Below are 24,151 nucleotides of genomic sequence, written 5' to 3'. Positions count from 1 at the left end.
CAACCACCCGCAGGGCACATGTAGACGAACAGCCATTCACACTCAGTCACACCTATGGACAAGTTAGTCTCAGCTTAGCCTAACATGCATATTTTTGGAATGAGGGAACCCATGCAAGCACAAGAAGAACATGCAAACTCATTGACATCTTCTGTCGAAGATTTTATTCCTGATTGCCTTACTGCGAGGCAGACGTGCCACCCACCTCTTATGTATTTCTACGAAATAACTTTCATTTATTGAAGTACTACAGTGGCTTCATTGAATTCAGACTTTCCTGTACACAATGTGTTAGCTATCATTGCTAAGCGGTTTGTTTGCGTTATTGAAGTTGACGTCTTTATATACTTGTATGACTGTTAAGAATAAAATGTTACGTAAAAAAGTTTATAATGGCCACAGTTGGACCTTGGGACAGATTAATTCAAGGTTTATTACACTGAAAAAAATTTGGTGCTGAAAATGCTTTGGAACACATGCTAGCATCCATGTAACACACATGTACTTGCTGCTCGCCTGAAGGTGTGTATCAATGTGGCAATTCTTGAAATTTCAAGGGTTCAAGGATATATTTGTCATTAAAATAATAGCACAGGTAACACAATAAGGGTGCACGTTTTTAAATCCTTTTGTATGCAGGACTTCAGAAGTTGAAGAGTTAGCTTAGGGCAGGGGGGTCCAAAGTGCGGCCCGCAGTTCGTTTATATATTGGCCCGCGGTACATTGGAGAAATAACGTTGAGCAGGAGATACAACAGCAAAAAATAAGAAAAAAAGAGCAAAAAGGTACAATGTAAAGCGAAAAGGCTGTAATGTTGATACAAATAAATAATAACGAGATTAAATAATAAGATTTTGGGTCCGTGTGACACACTATATAGTATTTTTCTTCTAATAAAATACTCCATAAATCTCAAATTGTGTACATGGTAAATCTGCATTCTTCTCCTTTTGGCCGACGTGCTCGGATTCCGCAGTCTCCTCCCGACCACGCCTACTCGGTTGCTACTGGTTAGGAATCGAGAGTTGGCCACCAAGAAAAAAAAAAGCCATGTAATATGAATAATAAATTAAATATTTTAAGAATATGAATACAGAAACACAAATTACGTTTTAATACTTAAAATTTATATAATGTAAACAATATAACTGAGCACTTGCTGTGACGAATTATTGTAAATGTGTCAAGACTTATTTTCAGATGAATTTTTCCGTATGACTTTCATAGTTCAAAACCTACTACAGCTACTTTGTAACATTTCAACCCAAGCTGCAAAAATAATTTGTCAGCTAAGCACACAAGTCACATTGTGGAAGTTGTGAGCCAAAAGCACATCCTCATTTTATTCTTGAAACTAAGCATGTGGGACAACAAACTGCATGTGAGTCAGTTTAAAGTGGTTTTGTAAAGTCATGGCACACTGGAGTAAACAGCGTGCTGTGTGTCGTGGTCACTTTGTAAAAGAAACACATTTTGGAGAATCTTCCAGTCTTCCATTCAGAGAGTCAACAGGAAAGGGACACATGAGGAGGCCAAGTGGGAAGAAGCTGAGCCAAACCTTTGGTTTTTGCTCATCTTGTGGTTCTCAAGGCTTCAACCACATTTCTGTCCATTACATAATGAGTCCTGCAGCTTAAGGAAGGGGAATCCCCAGTAATGCTATCTCATGTCAAGGTACACTTTAAGGCAACACTTCTCTGTTCTCACCTTATATGCAGCAGTGTGTGAATTACAGGGTAGGATGAATGGAGGGTTAACGGTTGCAGGTTTAATGTTAAATGTGTTCCGCAGAAGAGAGACAAGGATGGATTTGTTAGGAAAAACAGCAGTTGATGCATGTCACTATAAAGAAATGCAGGTCAAGGGAATGCACTGCAACAGTTCTAGTGCAGTCTGTGAGGACGCACAAAACAAAACTTGTACCTGTTTTACCCATGAGCAAGCTTTCCTATCAGGGTTTGGTCAGTGCAATCTTTATATTTTCGTATTAGAATCCGGCATTTGGTGTAATGTGACGTATTAGAGACAAGCAGAAGATGAAAGGCACGCACGCATGTACAGTATTGGGAAAAAAAATAGACAGTTAATTCCCACTAAGAGTGACAAATGCTTTGGGGAAGTTATCAGGTAACTGTGAGGAAGTCCAGCTATTTGATTTGACGCACACTGCAACGTTCCTAAGCCAACAGACATGCAACTATGACAACATGAGCTACAAATATATACAATACAAATACACAAATACAAGCACATGGCAATTATGGCAGCAGACTATACAATATAATCATGGCAGATACGACAAGTGTTAGCAGTGAGTTCATGTCCTTTCCCTTAAGATTGCTCAAAACATAATAGCTCAATACGCAGAATTGTAGGTACAGTATATTGGAAAATGTCATTCCTAAAAGTGGTTGTTGGTATTTTCCTATATAAGATATATAGTCGTCCCTCGCCACATCACGGTTCAAATTTCGCGGCTTTACTCTATCACGGTTTTTAAAAAATATATTATTTATTAAATTATGCTGTTTCGTGGTTGAATAAAGCCCAATATTGGTTAAAAAATATGCATACTGAAGCAATATATTATGTATTTTTTGCCTAAATTAAGCATTTCAAGTATAAAAATGGCTAAATGAACTAAAGCACAAATATACTGTAAGGCATTAAGAAGACACATTCAAATTGTGGTATGTAGTATTCTACTCTGGTCACTAGGTGTCAGTAATGTTACTGTAATCTGTAATGTCCGGGGACACATACAGTACAATCGCCAGAACAACAGGCTTTTATTGCAGGTTTGTTGTTAATTGGAACAGGCACAGTAATAATAATCATAACAATAACACGGCAGTAACACTATTGCGGCAGTAACCTACGTCAAGCTAAAACCCAACTCTCAAACATCCAGAACACACAAATTATGTCTTATTTTCTGTCATAATGTCTACTGTATTGGCTAATACGAGTGTAAAGGTGACTTTACAGTAGGGGTATTATTTCATGTGTAACGGGCAGTGTTGCCAACTTGGCAACTTTGTAGATAAATCTGGCGACATCCCAAACCGTCTTGGCGACTAGCAACAAATCAAGCTACTTTTTCTGGTGTTGTTGGAAAGCTTTCTGGTGGTTGGGGACTTAAAAGTGAAAGCATGTATTGCTCTGCAGTTTGTGTTCTCACTGAGCAGCAGCAATGCTAACCACTAGATCACCGTGCGGCCCAACTTTTTGACAATTTTTCAAATTTTATTTTTGAATTTTGGGCTTTTATTATATGGCCATCAAAATTATATTAGAAATACAGTCTTGAAATATTTCACTCTGCATGTAGTGAATCTATAGAACAGTTCCACCTTTTAAAATGAACTACTGAAGTCAAATCATCACAAAATACTGTAATAAATTTAGATCATCTGCGATTGGCTGGCAGCTAGTTCAGGGTGTACCCCGCCTCTCACCTGAAGTCAGCTGGGATAGACTCCAGCATACACCGTGAGGATAAGCGGCATAGAAAAAGGATGAAAGGATGGAAATTTTGAGATGATCCTTTTTTTTTTAAGTATTCTAATGTTCAGCTTGTTGAGACCAACTAATCTAGTCTGTAAATCATATTTACTTGACATAATAATGTATTTACGTGACATAATAGCACCTTACCTAAAGCTGCCACTCCATAACCAGGCGGGCAGGAGCTGTGTGTGATGCAAAACTCGACCACTAGGTGGAAACCTGCAGCGCATTCACACACTCTGTCATGAGTACTATTGCACTCCTGCTTCACCAGCTGTCTCTCTTTGCACACCTAGACAAGACAACACACACAGAGGAGCACCGTCACAAACCACTGATGTATAGAATATGGAAAAATAAACATTTATTATGGACGGAACACACAGTAGGTCATGAACGTGCTTGCACTGCAAAACCGCAGACTTGAACCTACATTTTCATGAAAGGCCTACAACAACATTACCTTGTGGATTTGTAAAAACAATAAAGTATAGTACAGTATAGTCATGCACATGAGGAAAAGATCTGAGAAAAGCCACACAAGCGTAACGTGAAGGGAAAGCCGAATAAAAATAACAAGGCAACAAATTCCTGAGCAGTTCAAATGAGTGAAGTAACAGACTTGAATCTGCTTAAATCTTAAATAGAGAAACAGGTGTCTTTGAGAGAATGACAATGAAGTGAAGTCATTTTTAGCGGCGTGAACCTCTCCTACCTACCGAGGTGCAGTATTGGCATGAGTTCCCCCAGTGCCAGTTGTCAGCAAAGTGCCTCTCAGGGCAGGCTTGGCACTCCGTAGGGCTGTCAGCGGCGCAGTGTCGCTTCACGGCTGTGCCCGGAGGACACTGGTCGCACAGGAGGAGGTCCGAGGTCACAGGGTCGCGGTACTGGTACTTAGGTGGTGCAGCCTGTTGCTGAAAGGCCCAGGTGAGGGAGGCGGTGAAGAGCTGCACAAGTGGTAAGAAACGAGGGGGTGGTGAGTGAACAGTGACAGTGAAAGTCATCTCCAGCACATCTTTTTGGGATCAAGAGCAAAATATTTCTGAATGCTGGAGCAGTTGCCTGCCCAAAGCCTTCCAGTAAGAGTGAGTTGAAGGAAAGGTCAGAGCTGTAAAGTTGTAGCTCCTGGTGGACTCGCTGGCTTAAAGTCAATTGAGTGCTTCATAGAGTCTGAGAAGAAAATCACGCTTAGACCTGGATCCCTGCACAACAGCTGCTTCATTGTTGGACCTTGTTAACCTTCATTATTCACTTTGTAATGGCTCCAAACATTATTTAATTGTTTTTGTATGATTTAATCCTGCATTTTAGTCTTCATTACATCTCTCACTGCGCCTTTGGCATCTTTTCGTCACATGCTAAATGATTTCTTGACAATAAAGTAAGTGGATTCAGATGTTTCAGTCTAACTAAATACTTCAACAACAACAGTCAATTGTTCTCTTTTGCTGAGAAGTGTGATCCACTGCACCCATTCCTTTAACATTAGCTGCCAATGTGCTTTATATTATTTGACTTTGTTTTGTAAAGCAACCTCATTTAGAAAAACTATAAATAAAATCAATTATTGCTGCCCCTTGCTGCAGTAGTGTTGTACAGATGGTGCAAGGTAACTTGAACAAAATACTTGCAGCTAGGTAGCCCGTACCTGGGGTCTAAAGTTTTCAGCAAGTAGATGAACCCAGTCTTTTCCACTGTGCAGGTACAGTATATGTGGGCACCATATCTAAAGCCATGTGCAAAGTGGTTGCTCTCCATTGTGCCCCTTTCCTCTCGTACATGGTGCTTTGGCTAAATGGTACCACCAAAGTAAGCTGCTTTTTGGCATGAGTTTGTTGGTTGTAGCGGTCTTGTTCCCTTTGTAAAGAGTGGTATTTCTCCCACTGGGCTGTTTTAGATACTGGAATAAGTTTGTCGTGCTGCTGCCTTTTGTTGCAAAGGCCTTGCAGGGTGCAGTCACTTGTTCCACGGATGTTGGCGTACACTCAAAACAGTTCCAAACAACTGACGATACTATTCCTTTCTTAGGAACAAACTTCTCGCTATCGTTAGGGCAGGTGCGCCGCAGCAAGAGGAGAAAAAAATGTATTAAATGTAAAAAAAAAGGGTTTTCAACAAAGACCTCAAATTAATCGGTAAATAGATAGAGTGCCCAGGTTCCAACGTGACTGAAGTTAACCTGGGAGGTTTAAAAATGGAGGCTTTTCTTTATTTTTATCAAGATGCTGTGCCTCCACTAAAGTCTTCTGGTGATTCCCAGGACAAGGCCTGCATCACACTTTGAATGAGCCATTTGAAGCCGATCGCTTTTAATTTGGGTAATTTTGGATGCTGAAAACTGGACAACATCGGCATGTGTGAGTATGAAACACTCAAAACAGTAATGGCACAACACAGAGATGCAATAGTGGTTGTGCTTATAGTCAGTAAAGTGCGATTTATACATGTTTTCATTTATACACTTCTGCCATGTCCAGCAGTTTCTAAGTGTTTAATCAAATACCGCATATATGTCAATAACATGTAGCGCAGGGGTGCCCATTACGTTGATCGCGATCCACCGAAGGTAGTGTGGGTCGATCGCATGTGCTCCCCACATCATAAATGTCACTTTGTAGATGTCATTTGACATCAGCCAGCTGACATTAACCCCTCCTGATTTGCTGTTGCTCCTTGGCGGTGAAGATATGCAAATTTCATCTTTATTATTCAGATTACGGATAAAGTAACTCAGCGGTAAGATGCCTATATCTATAACAAATGTTATCCGTTGACTTGTAGCGGCTAGTTATGCATAAAAAATGTAATTTGTTTGATGGTTCTGCATCCACTGTAGAAATGTGTGTTTTCTACACTTTTGTTTGTTAAAATATTATTTCATGATTTATTGAAAAAGAGACCCATTGCAAAAACCTTTTTAATATGTTGCCTTGACTTCGGCTGCATTGTCTTTTGCATAATCATTTTCAATTCTTGTATATCCGTAATGTTTGATAGCAATTGCTAACTGGACGTAATACATGAATTGTGTTTATAGGGAACGCTACGTAGCCATTTTGACTGACATAATACTCAAGTTATGTGAAGAACTATTGAGGAATTATGTGTAATTATTGCCATATTGAATTGTAAATGACTGCATGATAATAACTATTTAGATTACCTGTAAGCTTTGAAACTGTTAATGTGAAATACTAATCTACTTAGTATTTAGTAGGGGTGTCACGAGACACTAAGTTCACGAGATGAGATGATACACAAGACTGGGTCTACGCGAACGAGGCGAGATGAGATTTTAACATTACGTTACGTTACAAAACATCACGAAAAGACAAAGAGACTGTATGACTGACAAAAGGGCTCACTCCGTTCATGCCCAGGTGCTGAAACCAATGCAATGCTGTTTGGAGATGACAAACTAGAAAAACAGACACACAGACATGGCGATATATTGATATATATATTATCTAGTTTTATTACATTTATTGTGTTATTAATTAATGTATTATCATCATCAAAGGCCTAGCGCCCACAAGACATATATGAAAAGTGCCAGAAATAGTAATGCAAACATGTAAAACATTGTGACATGGGGGGCACTGACTGCGTCACCTCCATCGACCACATAGGCTAGGTCCTCGAGAAGGTGCAGCTATTTGAACCAAGATCCGAAGATGACCTTTCTTAAAGTGAGGCAGCGGTGCTAACCGATGGGCCACTGTGTTGCACTTTATTACAAAACTGAGCAAAAGACTGCCCATACACTCGGCCGTCACTGAGCCTACGTATTTATTGTTTCTTTTTATCTTGTTGGCTGTGAACAGACTGAACAGTTCTCAGCACACTTGGGATATACAGTAAGCTGTCAGTTAGCGAGCATGTTTGACATGCAGCCATGCAGACAGTGGAGGGAGGACACATGCAGACCAGATGTCACCCAACAGTCTGCTTCCTTTCAGCTACAATATTGGCTCTGAGGACTTTCCCGTTGGCCGAGATGCATCCTCGCTGTTAAACGGGCCAACGCATTTGACAGGGAGTATTCTCACATATCACATATAAAGTGTGCTGCATGTGTGTGCAATGCATATATGTGTTATGACTGTGGTCCTGTCTGTGGTCGTCTCTCCTGGCTGCTGTTTGTTACAACAACGGTAGGAGGTCACTGGGCTTTCCCCGTCCAACACCAGAATACAAAACACTCTGTCCTACTCTTTTATTGCCATTCACCACTGACTTCCCTCCCATGTATTTGTATTTATGCTGCTTTCCTCAAAGAATACGCTACCACAATAACAAATCTGTTAAACCTGAGGGCGTGTGCTCTTCTGTTTCATTGGTCATATTATGTGTGTTACGCTGGTGTCTGTATTAAATGAACAATGGCAACATCCCACTCCCATTCCCACTCCGTACAGTCGATGGCATCATAATGCTGCTTCTTAACACCTCTCATACGTGCCTGGTCTACCAGAGAATAAGAAGACGTAGTAGGAGGGATCTGTGCTACCAACTTAGCAACTTTGTCGCTATAGTTAGGGAGTATTTTTTTTTTCAAAAAAGCTACTAGTGACAATGCTAGCCACTTTTTCTGGTCTTACCGGACACTTTTGGAGACTTTTTAATAAGCTTTTAATGTTCTTTCCTCACTTTCTGTCTCCCAGAGCATCCATAAAACTCTGCCTCTTGCCCAAAGTCAGCTGGGATAGGCTCCAGCATACCCCACAACCCTAGTGAGGACAAGCAGCATATAAAATGAATGAATGAATGTGTTATGGCCAATTAAGCAAATTAGACTATGACATCATCTACTCTACTTAAACAGATAAATAAAATGTAAAAAATTGAAATATACTCTGTTCAAATAGACGTCCTTCCTATTAATCACTAGCTGCATCGTCCTTGTAAACAAAGAAATATGATGACAGAAATGACATACATTATTCATTAAAAGGGTGGCCACTGCTAGATTTGACAACTAAACGTCACACCTCAACTAAATGCTTCATTCCTTTGAACAATGTACACTGCTCTAATAGATGCCATGCCTCTGTTAATCGTTGTGTATGTTGTCTACTTAAACATCATGTCAAAAAATTTAAATAAACCTTATTTCTTGAATTTCTGGCCTCAGCTCAAGTAGACGCCTTGCCTCAATTAGTTGTCAGGTGCACTGTCCACTTGAAAAAGTAAATATGATGCCAAAAATTACTTTAGGTGTTTCTTGACTGGGTGCCCTCTGTTTAATAAATAATTTTGTTTAAAAATAAATATAATGTACAATATGCTATATTTCTTGAAATAATGCATTCTGCCTAGCATCAAGTGATTACACAAAAGACAAAGAAACAAGCAGTACTCTTAATGTTTGACTTATTCTCCTTTTCATTCATTTTCTGGACAGTACAGCTTATAGTACAGAGTCATAGGAGAACTCGAGTCTGGGGGGTTGTGAGAGGCAGGGATTACTTTCAATGTTAGTGCAGACCTGCCAACATGTACACATTTATTGTACTCAACATGCAATTTGACTCTTAAATACGCTTGCATGATTCGCAGCTCTCCATTTTGTTGCATTTTCCTGGTTTCAGTTTCAAGTTCAGTCTGTAGAGTACAGATAAATAAATAGATATTATCAGTTTCTCAATAGTATTTCAAATCGGGGGGGGGGGGGAACATTTCCGTCCCCTATGGGAGGCATGACAGAAAATAACTGAGAACCACTGCATTAACCAAACATGCATGTTTTTGGACTGTGGCAGGAAACTGGAGTACCAGGGAAAAATGGGGTATAGCATGCAAATTCCACACAAATGAAAGAGGTTAGAAACACACATTGCTCTTTTTTTTTTTTTTGCACCAAAGGTCATTGAACTGTGGAGCCCCCCGAGAGGACATGGAGAAAAAAAAAATTGATGGGTAAACAAAAGACACATTTTTGCCAGAGATCACAAAATTTTTATGATAGATAGCCGAACTTTTGCGAGAAAACGCAATGACTTTTGCGAGAGAACGCAATGACTTTTGCAAGGGTTTTACAAGCTTCAAGCAGCCTGGCGAGCTCAGTGCTTTTTCCTGACAAAACACATCAACCAAGAAGATATTTCTGTAGAAGTTGTCACCCAGAATGACGTTGTGAGCCGTACCATGACTGCATGCTTTGTTGGTAGCGTGGGTGGCCCCACAGGGAATCAAACTGGTGATCATAGTCATAAATTAAGAAGGTTATTAAGCCATGAGACCACAGACAGCCAATTGAAAGACATGATAGTGTTGACGATAGAGAAGCTCTTGACAGAGAGTGACCTCGGCTCGGCTAATCTGGTTACAGTTACCGCCGTCACATCAACAAGTCAGACTGAGTTCACTGGCGTGTGCTCACAAGCACATGTGGAAATGGTCACGGTCACATTGTTTTTGTCATCCTTCACACAGTACTCTCCATTGGCCGGCCTCCAGTGGGAGAGAACAGTTAAATGCAATGTAGTATGTAACAGAGATGTACAGACAGTGGAAAAACAAGAACCAGGATGCTGGGAAATGTTGAGAACTAGTTGCTATGCTATGATTAAATCATATAAATACACTTTGGGGGCAATTGAGGTAATGGTTCAGTGTGTTTTAAGTGTAGAGTCATATGGCACATACTGCATGGTAACAAGCATATATGGCACATGAAGAGCTGCTCTTTTTGGCCACTTGGGGGCAGCAGAGAAAGTAGTAGGAAATAAAGAAACATACTAGGAAAATATAAGAAAAGTTAACAATTTGTGATTATATAATTACAACTAATAAAGACATGATTTTATGAGAAAAAACTCCACACCATGAAATCACTTGTTGAGTTGCGTTTGTTTCAGACGGAAGTGTTATTTAATAAATACATAATCATACAAAAATGATAATACTGATATGAATATTTCATAGTTTCGCTTAAGAAATAAATGCATGTTCATGTGTGAAATGTGACAAAAGTTTGTAATGTTACGACTTTTTTTCTGTTTAAAAAAATGCAACTTTATTTGTAAGTGGGGGTTTTTTGTTGTTGCTGTGGCCTTCAGAGTATTAGAGCCGCAATTAAGAACAAAAATCATTCAGTTTGAGATGATGATCTATGACAGTAATTCTCAACTGGTGGGTCGGGAACCAAAGGTGGGTCGCAGTAAGCTAGTCAAACGTTTGATTGAAAAAATGTAATACATTCCCAATGAAAATTTTAGTCAATATAGTCATTTTTACATCTTCCTATATATCCTCTTTGCACAGACAAAAGTGAAATATCAGATTTTGTGGTCTTATTTACAGCAATTTTGATATGTCATTTTAATTTATGCATTATTTGTATGCATACAGTTATCATGCTGCTCCTCGTTTCTTTAATAAAATGCATTAATAAATAAAATGCATTTTGGCCATATAATTTTGTTTCAAAAGATGACATTTTAAAAACAACGTAAATAAAAAAAATAAACGCAGGTCGCGACTTAATGACCGTTGGAAAACGTGGGTCCCGGGTTGATACCATTTGAGCTAAGAGATTTTTTTTTAATCTTGGATTTTTCTTTTCTTTAAATGAGACAAAATTACAGCTTTATTCTCAAAAATATCCGACTCAAATCAAAACACATCAAAGTTAAACGTTTTTTTGCCACCTAAACGTGTCCTAAATCCTCATCGTGGCTTCATAGTCTTGAAAACAAAACAAAAAACGCTGAGTTATAGCTTTCACTTTTCTGAGATCACAAATGTATTTCATGGTGTTGAGTTCAGGGCTTTTAAGTTCTTCCACACCAATCTCATCCGACCATGCCTTCCGCAAATTGTTGCCACAAAGCTGGAAGCATCCATGTCTAAAACTGTCCAAAAGTCCAGAAGTTGATTAGTTATACACCATTGTAGACATGTACCGTCCCGTCCCTGACCCCCTAGTTACAGAAATGTCTGACCTGTTCTTGCTTCCCGGATGTTCCCGTTTTTCTAAAACACCACCCTGTTTCATGACTCTTTCCCTCATGCCAAGACGCTGAGCTTTTTAAGAATGGATGTAAGATGCCCTGTGGAGTGTGTATGTTTGTGCGTGTGTATCAGCAACGAAAAGAGATATTGAACTTTTCAACCTCCTTGTTGTCTTTGAAGATGCCATTTGATGACATCATCGTCCATCACTGGAAAACCAAATTACACGGCAGCGAGGGCCCACCGACAGCCATAATTACACTGTCAGTGAGCGAAATGTACTAAATGGAACGCAGCCAGATGGGAGGAAATGTATCAAAATGGAGAAGGAAATCAAAGGATAGCATGGGGAGGTTGTTAAGATTAAAATGTAATGATGCTAACACAGTAATATAAACAGCAAAAGGACAAACGCTCAAGGATGCTAGCTTTAAGTATCCAAACTGGACACTTAGCTTAATGAGCGCTCAAATGCTGAGCGGCCACCAAAACCTTCTTACTGGGAAGACACATATTGGTTAGAGTATTACTATTTACAGTTGGTTCATTTCACACTGCTTATTATGTAACCTCTGTCCATCACAGTTAATGCGCTCTCTTTAAGGGTTTCTTAGAAGACAACATGTGTTTTCCAGTAGCATGAAACAAACAGTAAGTACTATTAATTCTTAAAAGGCACTGAAAACACGAGGTCACGCCGGTTCATGACACACCCCATTTCCCACTTCACACATACTGACACATTCTATTTGTTGAAGTGTGCTCATATGAAGCAATAACTCTTAGTGCTAAATCCAAATTATTTACTAGAAATTACACTTCACATGTAAAATTGCGTGTGAATGCTGAGAAATGATGTCAGCAAGCTCCAATGCCAAAGGCGAAAAAGTGAATTGAGGACAAGAAAATTGGTTGTCATCAAAGAAATCCCAATTTAGTGTGTAATTATGGCCCCTAGTGGTGGGAAGCAGCATTGTAATGACATCAGAGCAATCAGATTGGATGCTGAAGAAGTGCTATAATCTAAATATCACATAATGACATTGCTGTTTAATATGTTTTTGTCCTTATAATTATTATAAGGGACCTATTGTGCTTCTCCTCTTTTCTGACCTATTAATTTAGTTACAGGCTGCCCGTCTTCCCCCGCTCTGCTCTGTTCACGGTGTTAGCGTGTATGGCTGCCAGAAAATGTTTGCTCGGGTGTGCCTGAACAGGCAAGCGTCAGGCAGAAGTAGCTGCAGTTGTTGATTCCCGGACCAGAAAGAGAAAAATATGCTCATCTGTCAACGGCACTTCACACGAGACTGTTTTATGAACATGGGCCAATACGGAGCTGGACTATCCACTAACTGTTGTTGAAGTCCAACGCCTTTCCAACGTTACTTGGTCGTGTTGAAGAGTCAGAAGAGCAAGCTGTAAGTAACAATTTATAAGTAATCGGACAAAAGTGGTTGCCTGTGTAGCATTATAGAGTGTGCATACAGCGAGCGGGGGGAGTGTGACCAATCACAACGGAGTGGGCTCGGCGGGAGGTGTACCTGGAGGAGGGCCGGGGGTGGAGTAAATTACACAGAGGCAGGAAACCCAAGGAAACACTGCAGAAAGAGGTGCAGAGTCTGGAAGCTTTAGAAAGCTTTCTGTGCGGGTTATCATGTGTAGCTGCTCTATAGGAGTCCAGAACTCAATACAAAGGCCTGAAAATGAGTATAATAGTTCCCCTGAATGAAACAGACACAATAAACGTTGGATTTTTCTTGTCAGAGGATCAAACCTGTGAGGAAACCTGGAAGATCATAGCACTTACTAAACATTCAATCCCTTTGATCTTATAGTCACTAAGGGACATATTTGCATGATAACTGGGGCTCACTGTGACATGTTAACAACTTATAGCCAGGGTGTTTTTTTTACCTAAACTGCAAAGAGGATGAGGTGATAATTGCAAGCAGGCAATAATTGGAGAGAGCATGTTATTCATAACAAATATATTGCACAACACAGCAGCAGCAGAACCCATGTGCTAATACCAGTAAAGAGCAAACTGCTCCGCCAGCATTATTAGCACTGTTGAGTTCAACAATACGGCGAGTGTACCACGCATGAGGTTGCAGTTGGCATGTAATGTTAGATAAAGTAACTGGCATCGGCATCTTCAACAAAAATACCCGTTGCATTGTAAATTGTAAAGACATCAAAACACTGTGAATAACAGCTTACGTCACACGCACATTTGCTGGACGCCGACCACTCATTATACAAATGCAGTTATTGCCTTCTTGTAGAGTTAATTAAAACTAAATAAATGCCTACAATGCCCAATGCCTACAGCCACAGCTGTTAATGGTAATGCTTTTTGATCTGGCGCTAATTAGGAGCTATGGAAGACGGCAGTTAATTAAATAAAGGCATTAAATTGAGCTTTTATGCATTGTTGTGTGATGCCAATGTGGTAGGGTGCCAGTGATGACAAACAGGCAAAGAGTGATGATAACCATAGAAGCAGAAATGGATGTTACTGTCACATAGGAAAGGGTCTGGCTGCTTATACCAATATGGCTAAACTGACAGTAATCTAGCAATAATGATAATAATAAGTAAAGAAGGGAGTCCACCAGAAAGTGTGTTTAATCTTTATGTAAAGAGACTCACCACCCAAGCAGAGGTTACATTCTTGGACTGTGAGAGGAAACTGAGGTGGGGGAAAGTCAGTAATTTGCAAGTCTCAAGTCTTTAATCACAAGTCAAGTCTCAAGTCAAGACAAGACAGGTCGAGCCATGTCCGAAGTCATAGGCTTGAAATTTTTGAGTCGTCACAAGTCATAAGCACTGCTTCGTGTTTACCAAATAAAATACCATGATCCCGTAATTTGCGAATCCAAATTAAATTCTCTAGTAGTATGTTGACACATTCCGGTGTTAATTCATCACTGCCACTCTTCAGCAGTCCGGTACTCACAGAAATGTAAGCCACACCCTTGTTGCTTGTTCTTAAACCTGATTGGACGTAAATAGGCGCATTCAATGAGGCGGATTTTATGGGAAAATTCAACACACTCACTGAAAATCTCAAGTATTTTCAAGTCATCAGACTATAATCTGAATCAAGTCCCGAGTCATTGATTTCGAAGTCCAAGTAGAGTTACAAGTCTCTGAGGATATTGTAATGTCGAGTCCAAAGTCATAAAAATTGTGATTTGTGTCTGACTCGAATCCAAGTAGCCTGACTCAAGTCCACACCTCTAATACCGGGGATTCGCAAATGTCGAAAAACCACAAATAGTGGGCATACCCATAAAAAGCCCTAAATGCCTATGTTTCATACACTAAACCCTATAATATGCCGCTATATATATATATATATATATATATAATTATATAGGTATAGTTATTAGGGCTGCAACTAACGATTATTTTAATAATCGATTAATTGGGCGATTATTTTTTCGATTAATCGATTAATCAGATTTTTAAAAAACAAATTTTTAGTTTCCGCCTCTTAGCAGCAATCCCTTTAAGAATGCATGAATGCACTTTTTCCCTCTCCAAAATCATAGCAAAGAGAGCGAGTCAAATCAACGAGTCACTGGCAGACTGATACATGTGCATCACCGATAAATAAATAAGAAATAACACATAAATCAACTTTAGGGGCAGGCTTTGCATTTGGCATCAGCTCGTCTGCTCTGGTGGGAGGGGTCAAGGTCAACTTGATGGTCAAGTTGTGAAGTACGTAGTAAGATGATATGACTTGCAGTGGACAGGCACAGCCATAGCTATTTGTAGTTTCACTGTTCTACCACTAGGTTTTGTGTGTACGCCTGGTAAGAGTTGTGCATAAATGTACGCATTTTTCTGCGCACAAGTACAAGTGGATTAATCTCATACTTTGCGTGGGAATTTTCTTACGCACATTCTACGCACACATCTCTGCAGTGGTTTGCTTCGCAAGATGTCAGAAAGAGGCAAAAATGTTGATTGCTTTTTTCCAAAGCCAAAGCTGATGTGTGTGACTATCTTGTTTTGCCTAAAACACAAAGATAATAGGTCTGCTTTTATGGATGACTAAGCAAATTAAAAAAAAAATCACACTTGAGAGGCTGAAATCAGGATATTTAAACTACATTTTGAAATGAAACGATTAATCGAGTAGCAAAATAGTTGTTGACTAATTGGATAATTGATTTATCATCGATTCATCGATGAATCGTTGCTGCTCTAATAGTACATTTTGATACATTTTGAGTTAAGTTTTACAAGTTAAGAAACAATTACAAGCATACAGGATCAATAATGTACTCACAAAGGTGCAGTTACACAATATCATGTCTTGTTAAAACATCTTCCTGCTGGAAGATCTTGAGTGAATTGTCCTCTGCTGGATTCATAGCTGCAGCATTCTTTTTCCCCTGCAGATAGTGCCATCAAAGCATTTTCTATTTAATACCATCCATCCATCCATCTTCTTCCATTTAGTCAAGGTCAGGTCGGCGGGGGGGCAGTACCCAAAGCAGGGAAACCCAGTCTTCCCTCTCTGTAGCTACTTCATCCAGCTCCTCCCGGCGGATCCCGAGGCGTTCCCAGACAAGCTGAGAGACATAGTCTCTCCAGAGTGTCTTAGTCTTCCCCCAAGCCTCCTACCGGTCAAACATGCCCTGAACACCTCCCCCAGGGTGTCCTGAACAGATGCCCGCGCCACCTCATCTGGCTTCTGTCATTGCGGAGGCGCAGTGGTTCTACTTCGAGTTTCTCTCAAATGACAGTGCTTCTCACCTTATGCCCAAGGGAGAGCCCAGCCCTACAGAGAAAACTCATCATTTCAGTTACCATTAAAAGATATACAAATATATTTATAATTCAAAGCAGACAATAGATATCTGCAAATATGCAGGAACACAAATCTCGAACCGCGGGGATCTTCCACACTAGGAAGGCCTGCAAAGTTGCTGTGAGTTCGACCCAAGCACATGGGGGTGTGTGTCAAAATTACTTCCACAACTAATTAGAAACCATATTTAACTTAACGGCAGAATTTGAAGTATCTCTATGAAATAGGAGAATGACGTTGGGTTGCCTGAGGTCACCTATCAATTGGCGTCATGTGGAGTGGAGCTGCAGCACAAAGGGATCAAACCGCAAAGCACCAGTTTGTCCACAGAGCACATGGCTTCAGTTAACTGAAGAACGCAGGTGGTCTGAGGGGGATTCCAGCGCTTTGCAAGTATGTTTGTGTGTGAGTGTTTTCCCGTGAATATGGAATCTCTTTTTTTTTAAGTCATAAAGTTATGTGGGATATGCCTCCATGCTGTGTGACAGGATATTACACACTGATTCATTGCTCAGTAGGTCCAATTCTACATAGCTTTTCACCCCAAAATGCATCAATCATCCATTTTTACCACAAATCATCTGCACAGATTCAAATTCAGATTTTGATGGTGAAAATTGCAATCGCTGAACATAGTTATGAAGATTTGGTGAATGGAGCATGAACACACAAAAGTGGTACAAGACTCTAAGGTGATGTATTAGGAGAAAAAAACAAACTAACACACACTATTTTTATTATTTTTTACAACATTTTTCTTATCCAAAATTAGTCATACTCTTTCTCAATATATGCATAACCAATTATGTAAAACTTTACTAGAATCCTCTATAACAGTGGTTCTTAACCTGGGTTCGATCGAACCCTAGGGGTTCGGTGAGTCGGTCCCAGGGGTTCGGCGGAGCCTCCGCCACGGAGGTTAAGACACACTGGACCCATCGTGTCAATTCGTGATGACATGCCCCGCTTAGCCATCACTGGCTGCAGATAATCATATTGAATTGCTTGCCTTGGCCAATCAGTGCTGCGCAGAATTTAGTGCACTCATGATGTGTTCCATTTGTACTTGGAAGTCGGAATTTCCAAGTTCCTAGCTGGAACTCTCGACTGAAACGCCCCCCAAAGTCGGAATGTTCAACTTGGAAGTCAGAGCATCCACACCACCTCTGAGTTAACAATGAATGATGGCTGCCTCGTGTGTAAACGGTAAATAATCAATAAATAATTTATAAAAAATATTGCTATAGTGTGAAGTTTTTCTGACTTGGCATCTGGAACGCTTTTAACTCGGAGATCATGTCACTCTCACTCCGACTTCCGAGTACAAATGAAACGCACCATCAAGTAGTCAACGTGTGACTGATGTGGTAGCACGTCGTGTGATTTCCTTCTTAATATTTGAATTCATACTAACTATATGGAGCAAAAAAAGAAATTGGTCGGACAAACATGTACAGCATGGATTCACATGTATCACGACCGTGATGGGAGTCAGCGTCCTGTCTCTGTCATTTTGTGCACCAGTAAACAAACATATACCTATGTCTTGAATTTGAAAAACAATTATATATTATTTTTCACTTAAGAAGGGTTCGGTGAATGGGCATATGAAATTGATGGGGTTCGGTACCCCCAACAAGGTTAAGAACCACTACTCTAGAACCATGCAAAATATGGTGTTTCTTTAAAAATGTCTATAGAGACCAGGAATAGAAATAATGTTAAAAAAAAAACCAATGACAATATATCTTATAGGTGGGTCCCGATCCAAAATCGATATCAGATATTGGGCCGATATAAGCAAAAAAAAACAAGTACTGTATTATATTGGCCTGCATCTCAAATCTCAGATATTGGCACTCGGATACAAGCAGTCGATTCCAGACTTCTCCCCAGCACATCTATCCAGCGCTGGCCAGATGGAGCCCACATGATCACAACAACAGTGTGTGGTAATGTACAAGTATAAAGTACAAAGTAGCAAGGAGTAGGAGGGATGTCGGCTGTGTGGCAGTATTTTTTGTTGAAGTCCGAAAAACACCAACCTCATCACGCATTTGAAACATCATAACAGGAGAAACTCACAGCGAATTGCAAAAAGTCACTAGCTATAACAAAAAAGAGCCATCCCCTGCCGGTGGTGAGTAATGTCGAGTTTAAACTGGCTATATTACGCCTAGCTGCTACTACATCGTGGATGAATCTATAGCCCACATGCATACAGAAGTAAATGGGTCAGTTTTTCCTCATACCAACTGCTGCTGACTTCTCTACTTGAACAATATGATCAAGCCTTTTCTAACATTCCACACTACAAAATAAGTAATAATAGTATGTATGATTCGTGATTATATCGGATTGATATCGATATGGGCCGATATACTAGGCTGCAATATCGGTATCGTATCGGTGAAGTGAAAAGTGGGACACCCTTAATATTTCATTAGTATCTCTAACACAGCTTCTTACAGTCTTTCGCCAATTTATTTCCAAAATAAATATAACGTTTCACCAAATACAATTTCACTTTAACTCAAAATTTGGCCTTAACTCTAAGGTCTTACTTTTTTCCTTTATTTGTGTACCACTTTTAGATAAAAATAAAAACCATAACAACTCAGTCAATGGTTTGCTGAAAACCCCCACCAATGCGTTGACAACTGTGACACTCGGTGTCAGGGATCAATAAACTGTATTTCATCTCATGTTGGCAATACTTTTAAGCACAGATGTTTACTGTTATTCTTGTAAAGAAAAGGAGACTAGTGGTTTGACTGCAGTTTGCATGTTCTCCATGTGCTTGGATGGGTTTTCTGTCGAAAATCTTGCATTTTAAACAAATTTTAGACTCTAAATTGTCCATAGGTGTGAATGTGGGTGTGAATTGTTGTTTGTCTATACAGTATGTGTCCTGTAATTGACTGGTGCCCAGTCCAGGGTGTACCGCACCTCTCACCCAACGTCAGCTGGGATAGGCTCCAGCTCACCTGGACTCTAATGAGGACAAGCCGTATAGAAAATATATGAATGGATGTTTTTTTTTCTCTTTTTCCTGTTATGTTTATAGAATTCACACAGAAAAACGTACCATTATCTGTCTTAACACATGTAAACATGTGGGAATGTTGCACTTCTGCTGTGTCTTATGTTTGAGGTTGCGTAATTAATTGCACTCCGCTAACAGTATGCAACAATGTGTGCACACATTTTCACCAGATTTGCATCAGTCATGCTGTTTTTAATGCAACTCATACGGAAGTAAGATGAAAGATGAAGGCCAGTGTGTGCCATACAGTGATACAAATAGCAGCACCTCTTTTGCATACTCCCCCGCTTCTCTTTGTCTCTTGACCACACACTCCACAAACTCCTGAAAAAGATTTCCTCCTGCCCCCTCAGTTACCCTCCATTCATGCAAACTTCTGCTGTCTGCTCTACTGTTAATGCAAAAGAGGAAGTTACCTTTGCAACTTCCACAGGTGAGCGTTTGTTTAAAAACATCTTGCTTCTTCGCACACCCTCGTATGACCCTCCTGTCACTTCCTCACACTTTATTCAAAAGAGTGTTGGTCACATCTTCATGTGGGTTTGGGGAAGTTGTTATAGCTCACAGTAACGGCCGCAGCAGAGAGGAAAGAGGGGAGAGGGTGTAAAGATAAAGAAGGAAGAGATAAAGGATAATCAAACACTGAGATTATTGTACTGTACTGTATGTTCCAACTTTGGGATTAAAATGGCAATGGATGATTGCACACAAAGATGTTGATCAGTTCACTGAGTAATTGTTTTCACAAAGAACCCAATAATCCAATAATAATAAAATCAATAATAATAAAACATTTTTTGGACCCTTTGTTTATCGCGGTTAATGGTTCCAGACCCGACCATGATAAGTGAATGTCTGCAAAGTAGGATTCCTTATTCATAAATGGAATACTTTTGTAGTTAGAGCATAGAAAATCAGTTTACAACTTTGTAAATTTGAGTTTTAACATTATTAGAGCCCTCTAGATATAAAATAACACCCCTATGGTCACCTTTACACTCGTATTACCCAATATAGTACTTATAATAATAGTAAATAAGACATATAAAAACATAACATAGACTCACATGTTAGCATTGGGAGAGTTCATTGTTTTTTTTCTGGACATCGTATTTTCTGCGGTGGCTATTGTCTCATCAATGTAATGTAATGGCGGCTGAATGCACCACATCAGGATGGCTGTAAATTAGTCAGACCTTTTATTTGAAATAGACACAGGGCAGTATGTCTCACAGGCAGTTGCTCAAAACACGGCATGAACAGTTCAACACGTCCTAGTTCTCTTCTTCTACTGACTTAGTTCCTAAAAGCTAGCTCTAACCCAGCATGCAGAACGTCACTGCCTTCTAAAGGCCACACTCTGTACAGCAGCTCAGAATTACACAATACACCCATCGCTACAGTACAAGCGTAGAATACTACATATCATGTCTTTAAATGCGTGTTCTGGAGGCCTTATATTTGTACTTTTGTTCATTTAGCCATTTTTAGGCTTGATAATGCTTAATTTAGGCAAGAAATACATAACATTTTCTTCAATATGCATAGTTTTTTTTTCTAATGCTAGGCTGTATTTGACCACGAAACAGCATGATTTAATATACTTTTGCAAAACCGTGATAGAGCGAAGCCGTGAAATTCGAACCTCAAAGTGGCGATGGAAGAATGTAGTGCTTTTTAGCATTAGCAAATTGAAATACATGAATAATTATTAACTTAAACTAATAACAAATGCATTTCAACACCAAACAACATCCAAATTAAAAAAACGACAGCGCGATGGGTGAATAATGAGTGAATGGAGAGATGGATGGATGGATGTACAGGATGGAATGATATGTGTAGATAGACAAGTGGATGGATGCACATGCACATGCACATGCACATGTAAAACAGGTGGATTGGAGACACAATTGAACAGACAGATGGAGAGATACATGGACAGATGGATAGGAGTGAGATGGATGGATAGTTGTATGGATGGACAGACAAATAAATGGAAGGTTGGACAGATTAATGGATACAGATGCCTGGACAGATTGGCAAAATAATGAATACGTGGATAGACGGACAGACAGATTGACACATTAATGGATGGATATATGGATGCGTAAATAAACTGATGGTCGGACAGTTTGTTGGACAGGAAAATTAACTGAGTGACATAAAGACATGGAGGTCAGCAAGGACAGGTGGATAAATAGACAGTCGGACAGGTGGGAGAGATGAATGGATGGAGGGACGGATCAACGGACAGCAGGTGGGTGAATGGGTGGATGGACAAAAAATGAATGGTCTGATGGCCAAATGGAAGCACGGATAGACGCAGGGAAGAATCCACAAAAGAATGATTGACAGACTGATAAATGAACAATGAAATGGTCAGACAGTTTGGACAGAGAGATGGAAGAATGGATGGATGGATGAACTAAGAGACATATGGATTTAAAGCTGCACTGATAAGACTGGTAGATGGTTATACTATATGAATGCATGTCAGCGTGGACAGAATTAACAGCTGTCAGGACAGGCCGTGGACAGACAGAAGGGTGGGTGGATTGATGGACAGAAAACTCAATGTATATTTGGATAGACTCATGGACAGATGAACAGATGGACAAAATAATAAATGGATGGCAGGATGGACAGCCACCCAGACAAATGCATGGATGGACAGATGCTGGGCCATATAAATCAAAGTATGAATGGATGGGCAGACAGACGGATGGAAGGATGAACTGACAGACAAATAGATTGAGAATGGACTGATAGATCGGATGGAAAGAAGCATGGAAAAATAGACACAGACAGATAGATGGATTGGCGTACAAATTAATAGATGGAGAGATGATTCCATGGATGAACTGACAAATAGATAAGTGCGTGTGTCAGTGGATGGCCAGACAGATGGGCGGATGGTGAAGTCGATGTCTCTGTATCCACAACAGAATAACTCTCCCTTTGACCTTCTCTCAACGGCTCATGTCCTCATAAAGCCTCCAAAACATTTCATGTTGATGTATATTCCACAGAGAGATGGAGACAGTGTTTGAAGACAGAAAACATATTGCAGCCACATGTCAGGAACATGCAGGGAACAGGAAGTGCTCACAGGTGCAATGAGGTACAATCACTAATGCTGAAACCGTCTCCAGACACGACTGCAAACCATTTGTTAGAGGACACAAGATGATCACTCTGAGTGCCTGCTTGGCTGCACGGCTCGCATAGAAGCACGCCAGAAATATTAGGGATCCCCAAGGATATGATTGGCCAATTAGCAGGATGTTGGAAGCACAAAGGACACTGACTCATTAGTTGGCTAAATATGAGGCTTGTCTGACTGAATTAATATTTTGGGGCCATTACCATATGTTTGGGAACATCATGCAAAAAGACATTGCAAGATGGACAGATAAATGGGATAGATTTTGCTGAGCTGACCTGTGTTAACCTTTCATTCAATGACAAAAATATCACTGTATTGCTTGCAGGTAGACATACACCTTTATTGAGTGCAAATCAGCAATACCTCATTAATGGCTACAACTGAATCATATGTACAGCACACAGCTCTCTTTTTTGCATGAGATGTACAGTATTTGCATTGTACATTTTTTTCTGTTATTCTGTAACTTATTCAAACTCATTTTAATGCTGAATATAGCTGGTAAAAAAAAAGATGACCGAATGGAAATTCAGTGTACATATTTTATCCAAATATTTCTGCATACTCAAATGAAGAGAGGGTGCCTTGCACGTTGACACGTGGTATAGAAGTGATCAAAATGGGAACTAGCATGAAAAACGTTTTTTTGTTTTTGAAATCATGTCCATCTAGCCACAAAACACTCTACAACACTACCGTCTGCAGAAGCTTTAAATAAATGCGCATGCGCAACTTCGACATTAAAAACAGGCTCTTCAGGGTAAAGGAAAGTAATAAAACTTACCAAAATGAGTTTCATGGCTGGGTTGGAGCTCGCTATCCAAGCGCTCATCTCCGCTGCGGAAAAGTGAACTGATGTGGACTCCATCACAAATGTGCTCTTATAAGCGCCAGAGAGACACACACAAATACACGCACACACACAGACAGAGAGAGAGAGAGTGAGAGAGAGAGGACATTCCCACCCACTGAGACACTTCCATGCCATGTCCCAGCTTTCTCCGTGCGTGACGCGACATTCCGTGACCATGAGATGATGTCATATTGAATTTGTGGCTCAATTATGTATTTGAAGTCTTTCATCGTGCTGCAATCAAAGGAAATCGTTTGAATGCCAGACGTGTTACTTTCTAGAAATGTGCCCATCTCCTTCACGACGGAATGTGTGAACACCACTTGTCACCACGGTGCTCTCTCGGAGGTGAGCGGATCGATACTACAGTATCGATACCAAAGGTATTATCGGTATGGGATCAATACGAGCGTGATGAGATCGATATTTTTCAGTTCTATGTTTATTTTCACAAATAACTGTTTTTTTTTTGTTGTTGTAGTAGCCTACTGTTCATATTGTTATATTGATCATATTGTTATATTTTTATAGCGTTTTATAGCAGTCGTCTCTCGTTTATCGCAGTTCCAGACCTGACTGCGATAAGTGAATTTTCGCGAAGTAGGCTTCACTGTTAATAAACAGAATATTTTGTAGTTAGGAGCATAGAAAACATGTTTATGACTTTCTAAATACATTTGTTAACATTATTAGAGTCCTGTAGACATGAATTAACACCCCTATACAGTCGTCTCGCGCTATATCACGGTTTGAATATCACTCGCTCACTCTATTCTTCTAATTCCTCTT

The 24,151-nt window shown here is 39.9% G+C and overlaps 1 protein-coding gene across 1 annotated transcript in view; it reads right to left on the bottom strand.

Moving 5' to 3' along the window:
* The window catches only part of LOC129185723 (tumor necrosis factor receptor superfamily member 11B-like), a 28,707-nt gene extending 5,276 nt beyond the window's left edge, over nucleotides 1–23,431 (bottom strand). The window contains exons 1-3 of the mRNA XM_054783116.1: nucleotides 23,294–23,431; nucleotides 4,230–4,457; nucleotides 3,658–3,802 (exon numbers count right to left, since the gene is read on the bottom strand). Of these exons, the coding sequence (XP_054639091.1) occupies nucleotides 3,658–3,802; nucleotides 4,230–4,457; nucleotides 23,294–23,377 (457 nt within the window). The 5' untranslated portion in view covers nucleotides 23,378–23,431. The remainder of the gene's footprint in view (nucleotides 1–3,657; nucleotides 3,803–4,229; nucleotides 4,458–23,293) is intronic.
* Between the last annotated feature and the right edge of the window lie 720 nt (nucleotides 23,432–24,151).

Source organism: Dunckerocampus dactyliophorus, chromosome 7 (genome assembly GCF_027744805.1).
Source record: "Dunckerocampus dactyliophorus isolate RoL2022-P2 chromosome 7, RoL_Ddac_1.1, whole genome shotgun sequence".
Taxonomy (NCBI): Eukaryota; Metazoa; Chordata; class Actinopteri; order Syngnathiformes; family Syngnathidae; genus Dunckerocampus; species Dunckerocampus dactyliophorus.
The sequence above is the reverse complement of the archived record's forward strand: the minus strand, read 5'-3'. Positions and strand labels throughout refer to the sequence as shown.